We start from the raw sequence: 20,492 nt of genomic DNA on the forward strand, positions 1-20,492 counted from the left end.
TACTTCGAATCGAATTCGAGAAACGAGTACATTACGGTGTCGAGGCGAGTTTTCATCGGTGCCGCGCACCGAACAAAGAAACTTCTCGTGAAAGTTTCCGAGGTGCGCGATAAAGAGTGTTCTCCGGTAGCGGGTACGTGCTCGTGGATGATCGCGACCAGAGTTAGTGCGTTTTCGATGTGATTCCGCTTCATCGTCGAGGACAGAGAACAACATATCGTCAAGGATGACGCGAGAAATTCTCCTATCCCTTTTGGGGATCCTCGTCGTGGGCGCAGAAGGCACGTACATATGTATCTTTGAGCCATTTCTCCGACGCGTTAAAAGCTCGATCGATCGCGCGACGCGTTTCGAATCCACCGTTTTGTTCGCCGTTTCTTTCTCTCGGTATAAAATATTCGAAGAACTGGTCGGTGTTACGAACGCATCGGTGACGACGATTTTCAAAGCGTCGCGGAAACATCGCCGAGCATTCGAACGCATACTTCACTTACGCCAGGTGAAACGCAAATAACTTCTCTCCCGTTGGTCGTAGGAAGAGAATTCCAAACAACGGGAAGAAAACTCTCCTTCCCTCCACTCTCCGCTCTCGGTGGAGTGTTTCCTCGACCTTGCTAAATATAAATCACAGATGGATTCGGGCGCGGACGGATCCTGTGGTGTCTCGAAGTTCGTTGAACCGCGTCATCGATGGCGCGAAGAAAGAGCCGCGCCGATCGAACGAACCGTCGCCAATTTTGAAAGCCAACGGTCGTCCAGTATTTTCCATCTGTTCTCCTGGTAGTGTCCCCGGCACTAACGAAAGGAATACAAGCGCGCAAAACAGGTACCGCCCACTCGGTTCTCGTCCACGCGGATTTTCTGGTGTCTCGAGGTCACCCGGTGTATCCGCTTCGAACGAAACGCACAGGTTCCTGTCGCTTTGTGTTTCGTTCGCCCGAAACCTTGCGAATTCTAACCAAACTTTTTAGCCTCTTTTTACGAAGAAAAACATCCCTCGCGTTTCGCGGCAGTTATTTTCGTCCAAGGATCCTTACCGACGAAAATAGAGGCACTCCTTGACCAAACCGGAGCCACGATTCGATCAAAGTGGCGAACCGTTCGAAGGTACTCCGTCGAGCGTGCAGACCGGAAACGGGGATACACTTCCTCCCATTTTGTCCATCGGGTTGCCCCAATTTCGTACTTCCCTCGACCGAGTTTTTCGTTCGTTGGGTTCAATTTGAATAAAACTGGTCGCGCGACGCGGAAAAACAGGACTCCCGGTCGTGGTTGTCGATCGAAGCAAGTTTTGCCTTTTGTAACTCTTATTCTCCTAGTTGACCTACATGAAACGCCTCGATAGCGCAAACACTGCATTTCTGCGTACGCGTATCAACAGCCGTCTATAATATTATCTTTTACGGTAATTGTAGAAAAACCGTTCGTAATGTACCATTAAATCGGCAAGAAACACGTGGCCCGAGTAACGGCGGCTTTCTCGAACGGCGGTGTTTATTTTTTATTGGTCGGTTTGCCGCGCCACGTGTCCAGGACACTTTCGATTCGGCCCTGTGCTCGAACGAATTAAACGCGACGCGTCGATAAAATTTTACCGAACGCGGTGCCATTTACGTCATCGACGCGTAAACGGCAGACCTTTCCTTGGCGAGAAACTGCTCGCTCGAACTTTCATTGGTTAACGAGTAAAAACGCGTAGGAAGGGCACGTATCTTTGACGCGAGGATAATTGCGATTGGAAAATAACACCTTTGCGCGTAATAATTATTTAACTGTTGCGTCTGGTGTACCGTTAAGATACACGGTTAGCGAGGAGATAGTTGCCGGCATAGTTCGCAGGGAAGGTCGCGCAATTGATAAAATCGTTGCGCATAAATCGATCAGCTACGAATAATTACGCGCGTGGAGTGTTTTAGGTCGATACTCGTTTATTTGCTTCGTTCGATTTCGATTTGAAATTAAATACCGTTGGACTCTTCGGTAAAGCTTTTCCCGGCGGACCTCACTTCGGACGTGACTCGGCGCTGGAACAGATTATTTGAATATAAATGCGTATGGAAATGTCGAAAGCCACGAGAAATGCTCGTCGGTCTTAACGAATTTAGACGACTTCTACCGTTACTCGAACACGTTTAACGTCTCGAGAGTCTCTTAGAATTTAAACACCTCGACGATTCGGTAAAACGGGCGAGGATCTCGAGATTCTTGAAATTTTCGACAATATTTCGAGCGATTTGAAACGTTCAGTGGTGTGGCACGAGCCCTACCTTCGAGAGAACTCGAACGCGATGACACAAGCTCCGGGAACTGTTCCTGGCAGCCATCGTTTCCACGGTTGCCGCGTAAACAGAGCGGTTTACGGAACGATCGCTGGTAGTAATTGTAAATACAAGTGGGAGAGACCAGTTCGCACGCCTCTGACCGGTCCGATTCCAGGGACTCGCGGATCGCTGGATAGATTGAACGATAGGGTGATAGGTCGGCTCGCAAACCGGGCAGTCGGTGGTTGCACGTACACCGTCCAACGCGTCGAAGCTCGTGTCAGAGTGGGGAAGTAAAAGCGTCCTCGAGATTCTATGTGAACGCTTTTCTTTCGTTCCCGCGAAAGAGGAAGCGTGTCGAACGCCGCTCGCGGACTCGAGCACGATTCGCGTTTCCATCGAACACCACGCTGAGACGATCGTAACATTTAGCCGGCCGCTTGGCTAGGTCTGGCTAGACTCGGAAGCACGCGAAACTCGCGATAACCTATGCCTGGTTAAACGCACCCCGCGTGGGTGGGGCACCGGGCCCTCCACGCCCGACGCAGCTGAAATTTCGACCGAGACCACCGCGCCACTTCCTCCGATCCGTGATCACCGTGCACGACCGATCGCGCGTATTTTGGTCGTGGCCGAACGCGCGAGACGCAATTCGACGCTACCGCCGGTTACACAACATCGTCAGTCAACATTGCCCGAACGTTCTCGAGAGTTTCCGCGTGTCGCTTCTGTGGGATGCAGGAAATGCGACCAAACTGCACACATTTCTTATCCATCTTTGAGGGATACATACCTTTTTCAGGGATTTGAACAAAATCGTTTCTTCCTTTAATCGCACGTAGAACGAAAAATATTTCGTACAAGTTTTCATGGAAAATTGAGAAAATTACGATCGAATTTGTAAAAGCGAGAATAATAAAAACGGTCCCATTGAAAAAATTGCATCAACGATAAAAATACGAGTTAGGTTTGCACGATGATTCTCTCAATTTTCCAAATTTTTCACGAAACTCGGTTCGCGCACAATTAATAAAATTGTCGACCAGTCGAGCCGTTTTTTCGATCTTTTAATACGTTGGCTTTTTATTTCCCGACAGAGGAGCAAATTTTTACGCAAAATGTCACATTCTCTTTTTTAAATGGCGTAATTTTGTTAATTTTGCAAAATTTAAAAATCCAATCACCAAATTCCATTCATTTTCGCACGTTTGCTTGTACGTGACTTTGATAATTTTGTAAAACGATTCACGATCGAGATATTCCCTTTTTCTCGAAAGGAAAAAGAAAGAAAGAAACAATCGAGTCGATTCATCGTGCGCTTCTTTCGAAGAAAGTCCTTTTAACGGTGACAGAGGTACGTATCCCCCCTAATAAAGGATACATCGGAGAACCGAACGGAAAAGCGAGACGAAAGAAATACGACGGCGATGTGTATCGAACAATGTTTCTCACAAAAATCGCACGATCGCATACCAATTCTCTTAAAACTCTCTCTTTCGCGACTCGTGTCGTGACTGTCTAAAAATCCACTCTTCTCCGAATAAACGATCTCTAGCGTGTCCCCTGGAAACCCATAGATACACACGTGCATACACTCGGTGCAATTCAGGCCGAAGAAATCTTAAGCTACGTAGACGTATTTCGATAAGACGACACGGTTTGGAACTCACCTTTCCTGGGCTCGTGCTACCGACCACTTTCTAATAAATCTTCCCGGTGAATCCGCGTGTCCGAGAATTTTGAACGGTCCTGTATCCGCGAGCGTTGCAATCGTTCGCGAAGCAATAACACGAAAGTACACCTTTCGAGGTAAGGTATTCGTTTCCCGACGCGTTGCGAGGTGTCGCAAGTCATCGTCGATCGCGACGACACACGCACCGTGTACTCTTCTCCTCGCTGAGTGCAGCGTGTACAATAGATTAGGAAACTCGCGAAAGGAACACTCTTCCGTTCCCCCGTACCGATGACAAACTTCCTTTCGATAGCACCGAAAGGCCGATTTCAAATTGGTGGGTTTAAGTGGCACGAATTCCGGAGGTGGCAGCGCACCTTGTGTCGCGTCGCGCGGTATTCCTCTTCGTAGAACCGAATAACGACCGTTAACCGGTTTCCTGATGCCCTACTGATGCCTCGTACTCGCGAGGCGGTAGTAAAATTCGCTCTCGGTGTATCCCGTTTACGTAAACGCGATAACACGTAATATCCGTCGTTACGATCTCGTCGTTTTCGCCTTTCTTTCCGATCGCACCGGAACTCGCGACAACGAGAACACCGAGGGAAAAAAGCGTTATCGGTTCCTCTCCATCTTGGACTTTGGACACCGAACGAACGGTGTAATCGGTCGCTCGACTTTCCTCGAAAAAGTAAATTACACCGAACGGCGATCTCGTACGATCGATAAAGGAAACGACGAACGGTGGAACATCGGGGAAAAAATTCGAACCGAATCTGTCTTTCAATAGCGTCGTTCTGTATCCTTGACGATCGATCTCTCTTTTTTTTTTCGCGAGATAGATCGCAACCAGGCACGCCCACTTTCCAACTTCCTGACAATCGCTTTTGTACGTGCAATATTACACCGGTACGTTTGAACGGTACAGAACGAGAACGTGTGTTCGTGATCCCCGGTGCGATCGTATACACACCGACACAATTATTGCAAAAGATTCGCGTGGAACGAACCATTCTATTTTCGATACTCCTTCTAATGCTACGGGTCAGCCGATCGAAAGTATAGCGTCGCGTCTTTGCTCCAAGATGGAGCGCCACCGAATAAAATCGATCTCCGGGTAATTAACGACCCGTTGACGATAAGATTGCCGTTATCGTACCGTAAAGGGAAAATATTGCAACGGGAAAGATGAGCGGAATGGCACGGAATACCGAACCGAAGGCACGAGTGATCGCTTTAAAAATCGAATTTGGTAATAAAAAAAGAAAGAAACGAGCGAGAACGCAAACGTCTGTAAGCGATGAAAGATCGTAAAACGCAAAATGTTTTCAAGTAGATGTGCACTCGTAAGAATATTGAGCAATGTTTCTTCTACGCAGTACAAAGTGCGCGCGATTTAGAAAATACTGGGATCGTTTGGAAAAATAAAAGAAGGAAAGAGTCGTTGGTTCGCGGGAACGAGCGAGCTGTCCATTTATCGAGCGATTTGAACAACGATAAAGGAAAATGGCGATAAACCAAGAACCGTACCGTGACACGCTTCACCGGTAGTAGTCCCGACCCGAAGTAGCACCATGTCGTACCGTTATTTCGGCTTTAAAGTTTTGTAACCGCGTGACCCAGACCCACGAAGCGATCGGCGAATGCCAAAGACTCGAGGCTAAAGCTAGAGCAACGTATGTATCGTATTTAAATACCGGTGCGCACGGAACACAAACGATTCTCGTTTTCTTTGGATCCATCGAGGAGGATTGTCTCTTTCGTCGAATCCATCGTCTCGTCGCTACCGAGATCTCGAACCTCTCGCAAGATCGCTCGAACCTAAAGGTAAAGTCGACGCTCAAAGTCGACGTATTTATCCAAACCATCGGGCGGAAGGTTTTTCAGCAATCGAGTTCGAATCAAGTTCGTCGAGTATTTCGCGGCGCGTTCGGGAGAACGGTCGTCGAGTCGAAAGTTTGGTGACCGTCGTTCTTAATGATAACTTTCTCGCGTATAATCGAAGAAGTGAATTTTCAAGCACGGTGAACACGATATTAATTACGCGGAAAATGAGCCGCGGAAGAAGCGCTTCAACGCGCGAAGAGTCGCGATTTCGAATCGAAATATTGTAATTCACGCGCAACGTGGTACGCGCGAACGCGTCTGTGCTCGCTTTAATTAACTCGTTCGCACGAAACGGTAACTTCGTATCCCACGAGAAACGGAGCGCTCCCGAGAGTTCGAACGGTCCAAAGAGACAACGGAGGCTTTCACCCCGCGTTTCGATGCGCGCAGACTCTCGTATTTAAATTAACCGAGCTCTCCCGGCCTACCGGATTCGAAAGAATTAGCGGCGCGTAGCCAACGAGAGAATGCAAATTAGGATCGTTAAGATCGTCGACTCGAAAATCAAAGGCCATCTGTGCGCGATCGGCCTTCGAACATCGCGCCGGAAACGTTATTCCGCGAGTTGCGCGCGACTGCGCTCGTCTAATCGCTTTTACGATCCTATCGCCTGTTGCTGAGATACTCGACGAGGAGTTTCGCGAGGTTCGGGTTATCGTCGTTGCGCGTTACCATCTTCGTCGATTTATCGACGACTGACACGCTTCTATTTACGTTGAAGGATCAACGCCGGTGGATCCAGATTTATCGGGACCGGAGGGTAATTATTTCTCGCGGAGCCCTTTCGTCCTTCGAAATGTCTCACGAGAGAGAAAATTATTCGCCAGATTTTGGGATTTTTCAAACCTATCGAATGATTATCCCTCCCCGAGATACGATACTTTTTACGATCGTAAAGAGGCTCCGGTGTTTCCACGCTCTCGCGAGAATCCTCCGCGGCAAATTAGCCGCGGGGCACGTGCTCGTAGATACATGCTCGTCGATTTCCATCGGCTTCTGGCCGACGCGCTCGGTCTTTCCACTCCGTAAAAAAGTTTCTCAAGCTTCGTACGGTTGCTCGCCGATACCCGTTCCGTGTGCTCGGAACCGTCCATAACCAACTGTATCGTGACTTTACGGCAATCCTATTCTCGACCTACTAATTTCGATCCTTTCGCGGACGATAGAAAATCCGTTGTTGTACGACTAATTTCCCGAGCCGCAGAATTCGAATAATGGAATACGCGTGGGATTCTGTCCAAGGTTTCTCCTAGCCCGGTGACGCGGCTATTGTTCGATTTACTTTTATACCGATCTATGGGCGAAAGCCTCGCAGACTCGAACGTTTATACGGGGAGTCTGCCGTGCCCTTGACATCTCTCTTCCACTTAACGGTAGGCAGCTCGTTTACGTAACGAAAGCCGCGGGAAATCAAACGTGGAAAGGAAAACGCGTTAATCGATGCGCAATGGGAAATTTCTCGGTCCTTTTCGGCTCGCAACGTTCGAATTGTGGACGTTACGCCTTACCGCTCGAGTTTAGATAATTTCTCGAATCTTGCTACACGCTTAAGCGCCGACACGGTACCGCAATTGTTTCTGCGGAATACGCTCACAGAAACCGTAGAATTTCGTCGACGAAATACAATTGGGCAAAGTTTTCTCCTTCGATCCGAGAGATGGAAAAACCAGCGGAGAACGCAGAAACGAATTTCATTCATTTTAGAAAATATGCAATCTACCGTGAACGGCACCACCTGAGATTGAAACTTCAGTTTTAGCGGTTCGAAACGGTAGTCGACGGTAAACGTTGAATTCGAGTGTATCGTTAAAATACCACCGCAAACACCGGACGATCCAGCGGTTAATGAATTTCTACTTTTTCCGAAGAAACGCTGTAAAGCGTCACGACTGAGCGACGTAATTTTCTTAAACACAGGATCGAAGTGCGGTCATCCGGCGGTGCCGATGAACGCCAAGGTGTCGTTGTCCGACGAATCTTTGCAGACTGGCGCTTTAGCGACCTACACGTGCGACGTCGGGTACGAATTATTCGGGTAAGTGTCCGACCAACGCTTACGAAAGCGCTTCTATTTTGCGAAATAAAATGCGCGCGCGATTTTTTTTTTTCCAAGTATCGGGTCCGCTTACGAATGTACGGAGAACGCGTTGTGCGCCCATTTATTCGACATTAAAAGCGTATCCGATCGTAATCACGGTACGATTGCCGGCGGGGATCGCGCGTGCGCGTTATCTTAATAATTTTTTGACGAAACGAGCGCGAGAGTAACGTTTAGCGAGTTTTTCCGTCGGTTTCGGAGCACGTAGATAGATACGCGCGTGCAGTAGTCGCAACCGAGCGAGACGACCATTTGCGTAGCACGATAGTGGTCGATAGTACCGGTCATTACGGACTTTCTCCGTTTTCTTGTACAATTGCTACGATTGGCGATATTTGTTCGCGTGTCCACCTTCCGTGCCCTCGTCGCGTATCGTTCGCAGCGAGTCGAAGAATTTCGATTATTTGATCCGAGGATTGGCTTGTTTAGCAGCGGCAGCCTGACGTGCAACGCTCGAGGGAAATGGCAAGGAGATCTACCATTCTGCGGTAAGCATTCCTCCGTTAACGAAACCCAACCGTTTGGAATCTTTCCGTTTGCATTGTAATTCCTCGATCGCTTCGGCCGGCGCGTTCGATCGCTGGCCTTACTTGACAACGAGATCGTACGGTGGCTTTCTCCTCCTCGATTCACCGCGGAGCAGAATTCTTTTGCCACGAAATCGCTTGCACCTTACGAACGAAAGAAATTGAACTCTTCCTTGTTAAAATGCGATCGGCGTTGGTCCTCTCGCGTGCGTACGGTAGAAAGCGATTTTGCGTATGCCGCGAAGCAACCTCGTGAAACACGTCGACCTTTGCTCTCGATATCGGCGCCACGGTTTTACATTATCATTCGTCGCGACGCTTCACTTTTACCCGGGCGAAGTTTCGGGGAGCTCTTACTTGCGCAATCTCGTTGATTTCGATCGATGCCGGGCCTCGAACGCGTTTCGATCGGCGCGTCGCCGAGAATGCGGAAAATCGTTGAAACCGGAAGACTCCGAAACGAGAAGTACTCGCGACTCGGTGAAACCGGCTACGAACGTATCGCCGGATAATCGTTTCTCTTTGTTGCTAAACGCGTCCTGTCCGTAATGGGACGTTTTGTTGCTCGGTCGCGGTCGGTAACACCTTGGCTCCGACGTTGTTCGGTTCCGGATCATTCGTTTCGTACTGGTCGCGAGGACGTCTCGTCGTAAAATGTGACGTTGCTACAGGTACGAACGTTGCGTTTCGCAAACCGACGAATCAATCGACGACCGTGCGAGGGGGCGATGCCGGCCACGGAAACGACGGTGACTCCAGCACGGAACACGACGGGAAAAGATGCACGGAAACCCAGAGCGAGCCCAGCCCTTGGTGGAGGGTCGACCTTTTGAAATCGTACTCGGTAAAGGTCGTTCGAGTAACGACCAGAGGCTGCTGCGGTAATCAATTTTTCGTTCTCGTTTTTCCATCGTTATCGCGCGCAACGTTATCCCTCGAGCGTGGATCTTCGAGCAGACGGAATAATTTAGAAAGAAGACCCGTTCGTTCGGAAACTTCTCAGAGAAAGCTGTCGGATTCGATGATAAATATTTTAATTCGCAACGGTTACATTCTTTCCGAGTAGAAAGTGCCGGTGTAATGATGTAAATAGCGAGACTTGAAATTCAGTTCAACTCGCATTAGAAGGTGGTCCACTTAAAAGGTAGTACGCTATGCTCGATGGTCTTCATCGTCGAGGTATTTCTTTGTCCTCTTATAGGGTTACGCTGCTTTAACGGGCTGGGAAATAAGACAGTTTGGAAAAACGAACGCTTACGTGTTCCCTAAACTTGTATATATTGAATTAGAAATCTACCAACTTTCGACGATAAATTTTAATCGCGTTAAAAAGATAAGGCCAATTACGCGAAACGCCAAAAAAAAAAAAAAAAATAAAAAGAATCGAATCGTTCGGTCGTCAGATCGTCCGAAATAAAAGAAATAAAAGAAAAGAAGCAGTTTTGCAATCCGGGTAAGTTTCGAGCGATTGAGTTCATTCGGATGACTCGGCGTTTAAACGATGTCGTTTCTAAAAACTCTCTCACTTGTTAGCCCGTCGCGAAGTCGTAAGTCCTTAACGCGTTTATCGAACCGAAATTCGAAATTGGAAAAGTTGTCTCGTTCTCGACAGGCCATCAACCGCTACAGGACATCGAGATACGCGTCGGTAACAGTAGCGTAGAATTGCAACGGAACCCTTTGTGCGCCTGGTTCCCCGGTACGATCGGTAAGCGTTTGAAAAGTCCATTAAAAAGTAGGATAGTGTGTTCCGTCGCGATGGTCGATCAATCGATTCGTTGCAGAGGAAGGAATCACTAAGACTTTCGTGTGCGCCAGAGCTCTGATCGGACAGTACGTGTTCCTGCAGCTGGTGGGCGTTGAAGGGAGCTTGAGCCTCTGCGAGGTGGAGGTATTCGCCGTTGACGGTAAGTCGAGAGTCGAAGAGCGCGAACGATCGCTGGCAGCCTGTCAAATAAAATTCCTGTAGAATAGTTCTACCCGATTTTCCGCAGAGTTCTCGACGGACAGGTGCGCCTATTCGGGGACACCGGCTGACGCCGACTTAGCCGCCTTCAATTCCACCTGTTACGAGTTCGTGGTGAAAAAGGGGGGTTCGTTTCAAGAAGCCAGAAACTACTGTCGCGCGAGAGGCGGTGACCTCGTTCATGGCTTCAAGGTCTCCCTAGGAAACATTCGACGAGTTTTTTCTTTCGATACGTTCGACGGTCGCGGTAATGTCGTTCAAAAGTTTGGGTACGTCCACCAACGGGGTCCTACCGTTGGATGATTTTCGTTCTACCGTGCCCTTTGGTTCCGACGAGTGGTCCACGGGACGTAAATCTTACGGGGGTGTACTCGAACCTTTGATCGTATCTGCGCTCGTCGATCCAGCAACGGTTTCTTTTACCGTAATCGTTACTTTTTCTCAACCGCAGGGCGTGTCGTCCGTATACATACTGAACAATCTCGAAAGGCGAAAGGACAAGCTGAAAACGCAACTGGTTTGGATAGGCGCGCAGAAGGAGCCCCTGATCACGGCGCGAACCTGGCGATGGGTCGACGGTGAGTAGATACGTATTACGCGACGAGATTTCTTCGATTTTCGTCGTCGTTGTTCCCCGTTATCCGGCGCTCAACGGCCAAAAGACTTTTTTCCCTTCTCACGATCGATCGACAGCGTTCATGGGAACCGGGACGGGAAGCAATCGTTGGGTAACGTTGATTGAGATTCCTCGACCCGAGCCAATCAATTTGTCCAGCAATTACGCTGTAATTATAGTTCCGTCTGCCATTTGAAATCGTTCGGTCCGAATCGTTTGGAAATTCCACCCCCGATTGGCTCTCGGAGCCTGCGAAATCGAAGATCTACTTGCCTCGACGCGACTCGACGCGACACGACGCGACGCGACGCGACGCGACGCGACGCGACCGACTGTCGGCGCAATCGCACACGCTCTAATAAATAGAACGTGAAAGTTACCACCGTGTGGAAATCAACTGGAAGTTACACCCGTGAGCATCTGCTCGAACGTATAATTCTTGATAATGGTTGGTTGCATCTGGATCGAACAGATGCTTCTCGATAAATCGTTCAATACGATCGATACGACAACGCGATACACGTACCCGTATAAAGTACCTGTACCTGTACAAATATATATCTCCGTTCGATACAATACGTCTTAATTTTGAATTTCGCGCCAACAACTCCCGTACACCTGTACGCTCTATCAAATTCTCCTGTTGCTTCTCGTGCGCTGCTTCTAGCTAGTTTTAAACAATTTATTGCCTCGAATCGTACAAGACGCGCAACGGAGAATCAAGAAAACAAAAATCATTCTCTTTCTTTTAATATCCGTTACATTTACCGTACTATTCGGCAGGTTGTATAAAGAGTTTACGATCGAATAGCTTTGGTAAATATCCAAAGGACAAGCAAGTTGAAATGGAAATTATTTTAGGCGATATCGTGCAAAAACCTTCCTGGGGAAAGGATCAACCGAATAATTATAACGGTGAGCAAAACTGCGTGGTGCTGGACGGTGGCCGCAGCTGGCTTTGGAATGACGTCGGTTGCAACCTTGACTACTTGCACTGGATTTGTCAAAGCAGTGAGTGTCCATTGATACGCGTGCAAATAGATATGTGAATACGCAAACCCGTGGAACAAAATCGTTCGACTTTTCTAAACGAAATACAAAAGGTGTTGCTAGTTTTGGCACGGGTCCGGTGTAGTATTTCTAATCGCGAGGAAAAATTTAATGCTCCGTGCCGCGACACTTTTTTCTAGGACCACCGACCTGCGGTAGTCCAGACAAGTCCGAGAATACAACGATAGCGGGGACGAAGAGAACCATCGGCTCGACGATAGATTACGTTTGTCCCGATGGATACATGCTGATCGGCTCTAAGAGCCGAACCTGCGAGCCGAGCGGCTTTTGGAACGGAGCGTCGCCCACGTGCAAATGTAAGCTTAATCGCGCGCGTCGATACGCGAGCTGCATAATTGTCGTTGACTGCAGCTGGTTATTTGCAATCGTCTCGCGTATAATCGGCGTCACCGTCTAAATGTTTTCAGTCGTTGACTGCGGTCCCCTGCCGGAGTTGGTGAACGGGGCGATCACGTTGGTCGATAAAAGAACGACTCACGGAGCGCTCGCTGATTACGCCTGCAAGGAAAATTACACGCTACTCGGCGACGCCAGACGCAGATGCGGGGACGGCGGTATTTGGAGTGGACATAAACCTCAATGCTTGTGTACGGGATAGATTTAACGGGTACGCGATACACCGAGTCGTGCAACAATTTTACCATTCGCTATTTTCCAGTCGATTGGTGTCCGGAACCACCGCAGGTGAACGGAGGAGTCGTTACGATTACCGGAAGAAGAGCTGGCTCGAGTGCCACTTACTCGTGTCAAAACGGCTTCATTTTGTTCGGAGACAACGTAAGTTTTCATTTATCGTTTCTTCCCTGACCCGGGCCAGTACATTTCCTTTCGTTCGTTAGGCTCGCTATGCCCGTTTCTCGCACCGATTACACGCGGTATCGTTTATTAAAATTGTAAAAGGTTTTGCGCAATCTGTTCGTTACAAATGAAATGTTGAGCAACGTTAACGCGCGGAATCGATCACGAAAAGGTTCTCACGTGCGACGTCGGCGGAGAATGGTCCGGCAAAGCGCCTCAGTGTAGATTCGTCGACTGCGGGGCACCGGCTCAAATCGAATTCGGCTCGGTTTCTTTAATCAACGGCACCACCACCGTGAAAAGTCTGGCGGTGTACACGTGCCTGGAAGATTACTGGCTGGTCGGCGAAGCGAAACAAGAGTGCACCAAAGAAGGGAAATGGAGCCACGATACCCCGTCCTGCGAGTGTAAGCAGCGATGCAAATAGAACGATGTAATATTTAACCACACCGACCAATTCTTGAATTCATTTTTCGATTCAGTGATCACCTGCGAAGAGCCCGAAGTGCCGACTGGAAGCTACGTCGTTGGATACGATTTGAACGTTCACAGTGCCATCGAATACCACTGCGAAGCGGGATACCTGCTCCAAGGCGAAGCCAGACACACCTGCGGCAAGGACGGTGAATGGTCGGGCGAAGTGCCTAGCTGCGAGTGTGAGTTCGATCGTTGTTAAATTTTTTTCTCTCGCGTGCCATTTTTACGTCTCGATGTACGCGTAAAGAAACAATACGCGTCGATTGTTTCGCAACGTATTCGGATTTTTCATTTTACAGACGTCGACTGTGGAAAAGTTCTGCCCGTTTTGAACGGAGCCGTAGAATACGCGAATGGAACGACCCATCTCGGAAGCGAGATCACCTACGGTTGCACGAGAAACTATAGACTGAACGGGGTGTCGAGAAGATACTGTTTAGACAATGGTCAATGGAGCGACGCGACTCCAAAGTGCGAAGGTACGTGGACATCCAAAGAGTTGCGTCATTTCCATGTCCACGAGATAGGAACACCGATGATATAATGCTCTCGTCGCAGAGATTCGGTGCCCGGAACCCGTATACGCGGAACACGGAATACTCTCGGTGACCGGGAACGACCGAATGTACGGCAGAACGTTGATTCGCACTGGAACTCCAGAGAACTCTAATACAGGCGCGACCTCGTACAAGATCAGTGCCCTCGCGAAATATCGTTGCGAGAGGGGGTACAAGGTGATCGGGGAACCTCTGTCCACGTGCGAGGACAATGGAAAGTGGAGCGGCGAGGTTCCACGCTGCGTCTGTAAGAAACTGGCAAAATTGTCTTATTTCATCGGATCTTTTACCGTAGAACGTGATTTTTAAACTGCTTCTCTTCTTCCTTTTTTTTTACAAGAAGACTGTAAAGTTTCGATAAAATTCGACAAATTTTTTTTGAAGAAAAACATATCAAAACTGACGACAATGCCACGACGACGCAGGTCGCTTACAAAAATATCTCGACGTAGCTTCCGCGATGAAAGAACTGGATCAAAGGAACGAAAGAATTCTCTGCGGTAAAAGACTCTCTGTAGCGGTTCGTGAAATTCAACGTTCACGGAATTTAATAATGTATTTTCTAGACGTCGATTGCAGCAAGCCAGAGCATATTCAACACGGAAGATACACTCTAACGTCGAACGCTACTTATTACGGGGCAGCTGCGCTTTACGAATGCGACGGTAACTTCGAATTGGATGGATTCGCTAGGAGACTGTGTCTCGAGAACGGTACCTGGAGCAGCGATACTCCGATTTGCAAAGGTAATTGTCTGGATAAAAATATTTATTTCCCAATTGTGATTATCGATAAAGTGTGCAAACGCTCTATGTTTGTACTGTGAACGAGATTCAGAGGAATACAGTGAGCATAAGTTGATCTTTAAATATCGCAATACGAAGAAATCGAGGAATCTGGAAGCCCAGCTTATCCATTGATAATGAGTAAAATAAAATAATGAAACGTTTCTATGGAAATATTGCATAAGAAATGTGTCGAACGATAAAAGATTTTTACGTTCTTTGTCCCGTGTATTTAGATATTTGTTCGTGTGCGCAGAAATCAGGTGCAGAGATCCTGAAAAAGAAGGAGTGCTCTCTACGCAAGTATCGACGCACAGCGTGGGTGGAGTGGCCCACTACAGTTGTCCACGTGGATTCTATATGGAGGGAAACGAAACGAGAGTATGCCTACAGAACGGATCCTGGAGCGGAAGCATGCCGGCCTGTTTCTGTAAGCGTATCACTTTGCCTCTGCTAAACCAACTTGAAAACACCTATCGTCCTTGAACGCAGTCTCGCGACGGAGTAGACTTAAAATTGAAATTAATTCTCATCGCGCAGCCGTCGAGTGCAAACATCCGGGACCCATAGAAAACGGAAGAGTGATTGTAGTGAACGGGACCACGACCTACGGCGGAACCGCAGAGTATCATTGCTTACCGCAGTACGAGAGAGTTGGCCCATTTCTAAGAAAGTGTTTGGATACTGGTTCGTGGAGCGGCGAGGAACCCAAATGCGAGTGTAAGTGGAACATTAAAGTAGCTATTAAATTGTCAAAATTGTTCTGATTCTGTCCTTGTTGTTCCGTAGTTATGCCGAACGAAGTAGCGGAAGCGCAAGGCGTGGGCACCAGCGTTGGCATCGGGGCCGGAGTGATCATATTTATATTAATTATTCTTGGACTCGTTTATCTAAGACTGTGCGTAACGTTCGAGACGAAATTGTTGAAAACGAATTTCGTTGAACGGAAACAAGACTTCTTTTTATAAAAAAAATGCTTCTTCAGGAGGAAAGCTACCCCGGTGAAGAATACGGAAAACGTGCAAGCGGCCGAAAGAAAGGAGGACCAGAACGCGGCTGTGATGTCTTATGCTACGCTTAACGATGGAACACCCAACGCTATGTACGAAAATGTTCCAGAAGACGGCCTTTATGACAATCCGTACAGCATAAGCGGCAGCACTTACGGGTAAAGTTACAAATAATTGTTCGTTTCTCTCCGGATCGATGATCTTACGAATTGTTTCTTTTTTGTCGAAGGTACGGCAACAACGTGAGAAGACATTACGGTAGGTCGGGACATTACGAGGCGGAACCCGTTTCAAATAGAAACGGTATCACCATTAATGGAGTGTCTGTACGATAGTTTGAAATCGAAAAGTTCGAATAGAGTCTTCTGAAATCAGGTATTATTTATGTACAGGATAGGAAAGTAAGAGGATACCGATACGCGAAATATTGTTGTCTTTATTTATGTTATTATCTTCGGCGCATCGCCGATTTATGTAAATAAGTAAAGAGGAGAAACGCGACAATTGAGTGTCTGCGAAAAATTCGCGTCTGTGTTTTATACGTCGACGACAAACGAACGTTACATTAACGATGGATAACGATTTTACTATTACTCCGTTTCGTACACATTCGAAATTATTTGACATTTCAATCCATGTATCATTATGTATATAGAGTGTTTCTGTAATTTAGAAGTATTATTTGTAAATCTCAAGTGACGCACTTGTACCATAAATTCGTATGTTCATTGGTTGGCAAATAAAGAAACCAATGCTCTTGTTTTATTTTACATCGTGCTGCATTTTTTCCGTGAAATCCAGCGTTTCCTTTTACTTTTTTAAGTTCAATGGAAGCATATATCTGGCTGCAATTGTACCTTTTGGAATATACCGTGAACGTGATTACGACACGAGGAACAACTATATCGGGCTCTCTCACAGCCTTATAAGGCAATGATTTCTCTGTCAGTAGTTTACTCCAACTACGGTACCCTACAGTGACGTGTCCTTTCGAGGGTGAATCGGGTGATCTGCGCAATATAAAGTACATAAATTTTTAAAAATATCGTTGAACGAGAAGATGGTTATTACGAACCATTTAAATAATTTAGATATTCTCATAAATAATACGGGCTTGAGTAACATTATTGGGAAAACGCAGAGTCCGAATGCGATTGAACGACTCACCTTAAAAAAGAAGTTGGCTTTTGTCTTTTAAAATTATAATTTTCCGTTATAGTTTGGTTTCATTCAACCAAACTTGAATATCGAACCAAGGATCGATCTCCATTAACCGAATCGTTGATTTTCTTCGTAGTAATGCGCCCTAATTTTTTGAGCATGACTAGAAAAGGCTCGTGCAATGGATAGGCCAGAAGTTCTCAACCTTCTTGCGCGTTAAATTCTTTAAAAAAATGGAATTTATATTGCCGATCTTTGTCCTACACTGATACAAGAATAGGATACGTTAAAAATTGTATGGAACAAAAAGTTAAATCGATATTAATGTTACAATTAAAAATAATAATTGGTGAAATAAAAGATCGAAATATGAATTGGTAAGAAATATTTTCTACTTATATTATTAGAATTATATAATATCAATTATATATTATTATTTTTATAATATTCCTAAACATATTATATACATAAACATACGATTCTTCGTTGATTCCCAAGTAACCCGTAATATTTTATGGGGCTGGTGTTTTATAGACTCCACGGAATTTATTAGCGACTAGGTTGAGAACCCATGGGACAGACGATTCCTCGGCAGATGGCGCTACATGTCCGGGTGTGGTGAATAACCATACTGTAACGCGTAACGTGAGTCACAGTGCTGCACGAGTCTCTGTGTCGTTCTGATTTTCATTATAATTTGTCGTAAAGAAGCTCATATTAATCAGGTTGGTACAAATTTATTAACTTACTTGAACGATTCAAGTTGAAAGATTCTAGTTGTTAAGTCGCGTGTACAAAGGCGTCCTAAAAAGCGTGAAATACTTGACAGCCGTCTTACTTGGTAGATCGGCCATTGTGTTTATTATGTCTCCGATCTACGTACTTTTCTCATTAATCGGCGTACTTTAATACATTTAAGTTAAATTTAATGGTTAAATTTGATGGGATTCACAATTCAATAATTTTACACCGGCGCTGAGCGTTCTTAGGAAAAAGCATTACCAGTAGTCAAATATAGCCTGTACCAATATAGCCGAGCGAAAGTTTTGAGACAAAGAGCTATAAAGTAAAATTAGAAAGTAAAAAGATTACAATTTAAAGTGAATCAATTACAGGCAAAATTAGAGGCATGCGAAAAAATTGTACCGAAAATGTGTAGCATTTTGTACTATTATTGCCACAAAAATTAATGAACGTGTCAGAAAATGTAGGACAATTTTTAACACCTGCCCTCAAACTTTTTTCTTAAACTGTGACGATAAAATTAACAAATTTAATAATAAATTTTTATTACAAAAATGTACGATTAAGCATTTGTACGAAGACATCGATAGATGGTAGAGTGTAACGTCCTCTTTACCGACTAACCAAGTAAGACGATCTTATTTTTATTCTGATTTCGGGTACATTACAATTTCCTGAATTTATTGTCCAGAAATATATATTAATCAGATAATGGAGCTACAGCGTGGTAAGTAAATACGATTGATATTTAAATTCTCTTAATGTTTTATTCGTACTATTTGTTACATTTATCAAAATAACGATTAAACTTGTATAATCTTTCCCCTCTTCTTTTTTTATGTCATCCTTGAAATTCGAAATATTCCAAAATCTAAGAGAAATACTCCATAATTACTGGAGAAATTAAAAACTGGTTAAACAAAACGAGCTGTATCTTTATTTATAATTCCAGGGATACCAACATGTCGTCTCGCAAAACAGCCGGACGTCGTGCAACGACAAAGAAACGCGCGCAACGTGCGACATCGAACGTTTTTGCGATGTTCGATCAAGCACAAATCGCCGAATTTAAAGAGGCTTTTAACATGATCGATCAAAATCATGATGGTTTCATCGACAAAGAAGATCTTCACGATATGCTTGCCTCTTTAGGTGAGATATTGCAAATTAATTAATTACTCGATTTAATACCATATTTTTCAAACTACTTACAATAAAGTATATGGTAATCGGGATTACGATTTTAGCCAAAATATTAATTCAAATTTTCCATTGCCAAGGTTTTTCTTTAAATTCAAACCGCATTAATTCGTTAAATATTTATAATATTTATGTTTGCCTCAAATATGCAATACGATCGAGTATCGTGTAATTTTTATACAACGTTCGTGCATTTATTTTAGGCAAAAATCCTTCCGAAGATTATCTGGAAGCTATGATGAACGAGGCTCCGGGACCAATCAATTTTACGATGTTCTTAACTTTGTTCGGTGAAAGACTTCAAGGCACGGATCCGGAAGATGTAATTAAGAACGCTTTCGGCTGTTTCGACGAAGAGAACTCTGGCCATATAAACGAGGAACGCCTTCGCGAGTTACTCACAACAATGGGAGACAGGTAACATTTTGTAAAATGAAGAATTCAATTACGTTCAAGAGAAACAAGGAACAAATTTATCTTTCTTTTTCACTTTTTAAGATTTACGGATGACGACGTGGACGAGATGTACCGCGAAGCGCCTATCAAAGGATCGATGTTCGATTACATCGAATTCACGCGAATCTTAAAACACGGAGCTAAAGACAAAGATGAGCAGTGAGCAAGCGTGACATTATCCGTATTTTATATTTGTGTGATTGAGCGCGTAACGTGCTTTTATATGGTTGCAATTGTAAAGTTTGAAATATTACTTGTATTTTATACATCTTCTATTAATGAAAGTAATTGGAAAGCTAGGGCTTATTATTCTTCGAAAAATGGCCTTATTGCTAGTTCTTAAAATATGTAGATTTCAAGTGACAAAAACCTCTGTGGTATTTGTTTGAACATCTAATGACTCGAACGTAAGATGTGAGAAAGAAAATTCGATCCATATTTGGCTACGAATTATAATTATTGTAAAATCGATGAAATTGAAATATGTAATGTATATTATATGCTACATTGATGTCTAGTTGTTGAACAGTTTGCATTTATATTTTAATATAATAATGTATTGTATATCGAAAATGTGACGTCTATCTTTTAATCCACTCTGTTCGTTATTCATCAAATTTTGACGAGAATAAAAGTTGATTCTTAAGATCAACATTTTATCGAATTAAACGGAAATTTGCCAGCACACTATAAATCCTACTCAACGTCAAGTCCATACGAAAGGAACAACTGTGCAAACGTTATTCGAAGACTCGATGTCAAAATCAAGGTTGATTTTTACGGCATTTTTTATTTATTTTGTCAAGAAAAACTCTTAGCCTATTTAATATAGTCCGAGGATTCGGTAAATTTTATTTCAAACCGAAATATAAAGTAACGATTTGAAATAAAGTTTAGTTAGTTACTTGGCCCAATGTTACTTGGAGCTAAAGAAGATATCGATTTATTTAAGACAACAGTTCTAAGAACGAGAACGTGTTATTATTTTTTCATTTGAAATTACGATAAAAAAATAATAGTTACGGTCAACATATTGTTAGTTCAACCACGAACGAAGTTAGAATCGTATTCAGTGATCGGAGTACGACACGATAAAAAATATTTAACGACAAAATACTTGGCACAATTTAGTAAATACAAAAGATTCCAGTACATTAGACTACAATTTAAGAGTACCGTCACCGTTTAATGTGATATATTTGTACG

General features: G+C 45.0%; 2 protein-coding genes across 3 annotated transcripts; both read left to right on the top strand.

Annotated features, from left to right (window-relative positions):
• Nucleotides 1-5,591: 5,591 nt before the first annotated feature.
• Fw (CUB and Sushi multiple domains furrowed) lies at nucleotides 5,592-16,485 on the top strand. 2 transcript variants are annotated; one of them, XM_076313865.1, is made up of 22 exons: nucleotides 5,592-5,609; nucleotides 7,738-7,855; nucleotides 8,348-8,406; nucleotides 9,117-9,326; nucleotides 10,058-10,153; nucleotides 10,230-10,352; nucleotides 10,440-10,603; nucleotides 10,863-10,989; nucleotides 11,889-12,038; nucleotides 12,218-12,394; nucleotides 12,506-12,685; nucleotides 12,757-12,875; nucleotides 13,069-13,303; nucleotides 13,379-13,552; nucleotides 13,673-13,852; nucleotides 13,932-14,177; nucleotides 14,497-14,676; nucleotides 14,972-15,145; nucleotides 15,256-15,435; nucleotides 15,505-15,613; nucleotides 15,701-15,883; nucleotides 15,955-16,485. In XM_076313865.1, the coding sequence occupies exons 2-22, from the start codon at nucleotides 7,767-7,769 to the stop codon at nucleotides 16,058-16,060; spliced, it is 3,261 nt and encodes a 1,086-aa protein (XP_076169980.1). In that variant the 5' UTR covers nucleotides 5,592-5,609; nucleotides 7,738-7,766; the 3' UTR covers nucleotides 16,061-16,485. The 2 variants fall into 2 exon arrangements, with proteins under 2 accessions (XP_076169980.1, XP_076169979.1); XM_076313864.1 differs by lacking the exon at nucleotides 5,592-5,609 and adding an exon at nucleotides 6,485-6,580.
• A 1,018-nt stretch (nucleotides 16,486-17,503) lies between these two features.
• On the top strand, nucleotides 17,504-19,940 carry Sqh (myosin regulatory light chain sqh). The gene is made up of 4 exons (XM_076313727.1): nucleotides 17,504-17,611; nucleotides 18,583-18,782; nucleotides 19,034-19,247; nucleotides 19,329-19,940. Exons 2-4 carry the CDS (start codon nucleotides 18,593-18,595, stop codon nucleotides 19,447-19,449), a joined length of 525 nt encoding a protein of 174 aa, XP_076169842.1. The 5' UTR covers nucleotides 17,504-17,611; nucleotides 18,583-18,592; the 3' UTR covers nucleotides 19,450-19,940.
• Nucleotides 19,941-20,492: the final 552 nt, after the last annotated feature.

The sequence above is a fragment of the Ptiloglossa arizonensis genome, chromosome 6, assembly GCF_051014685.1.
Source record: "Ptiloglossa arizonensis isolate GNS036 chromosome 6, iyPtiAriz1_principal, whole genome shotgun sequence".
Taxonomy (NCBI): Eukaryota; Metazoa; Arthropoda; class Insecta; order Hymenoptera; family Colletidae; genus Ptiloglossa; species Ptiloglossa arizonensis.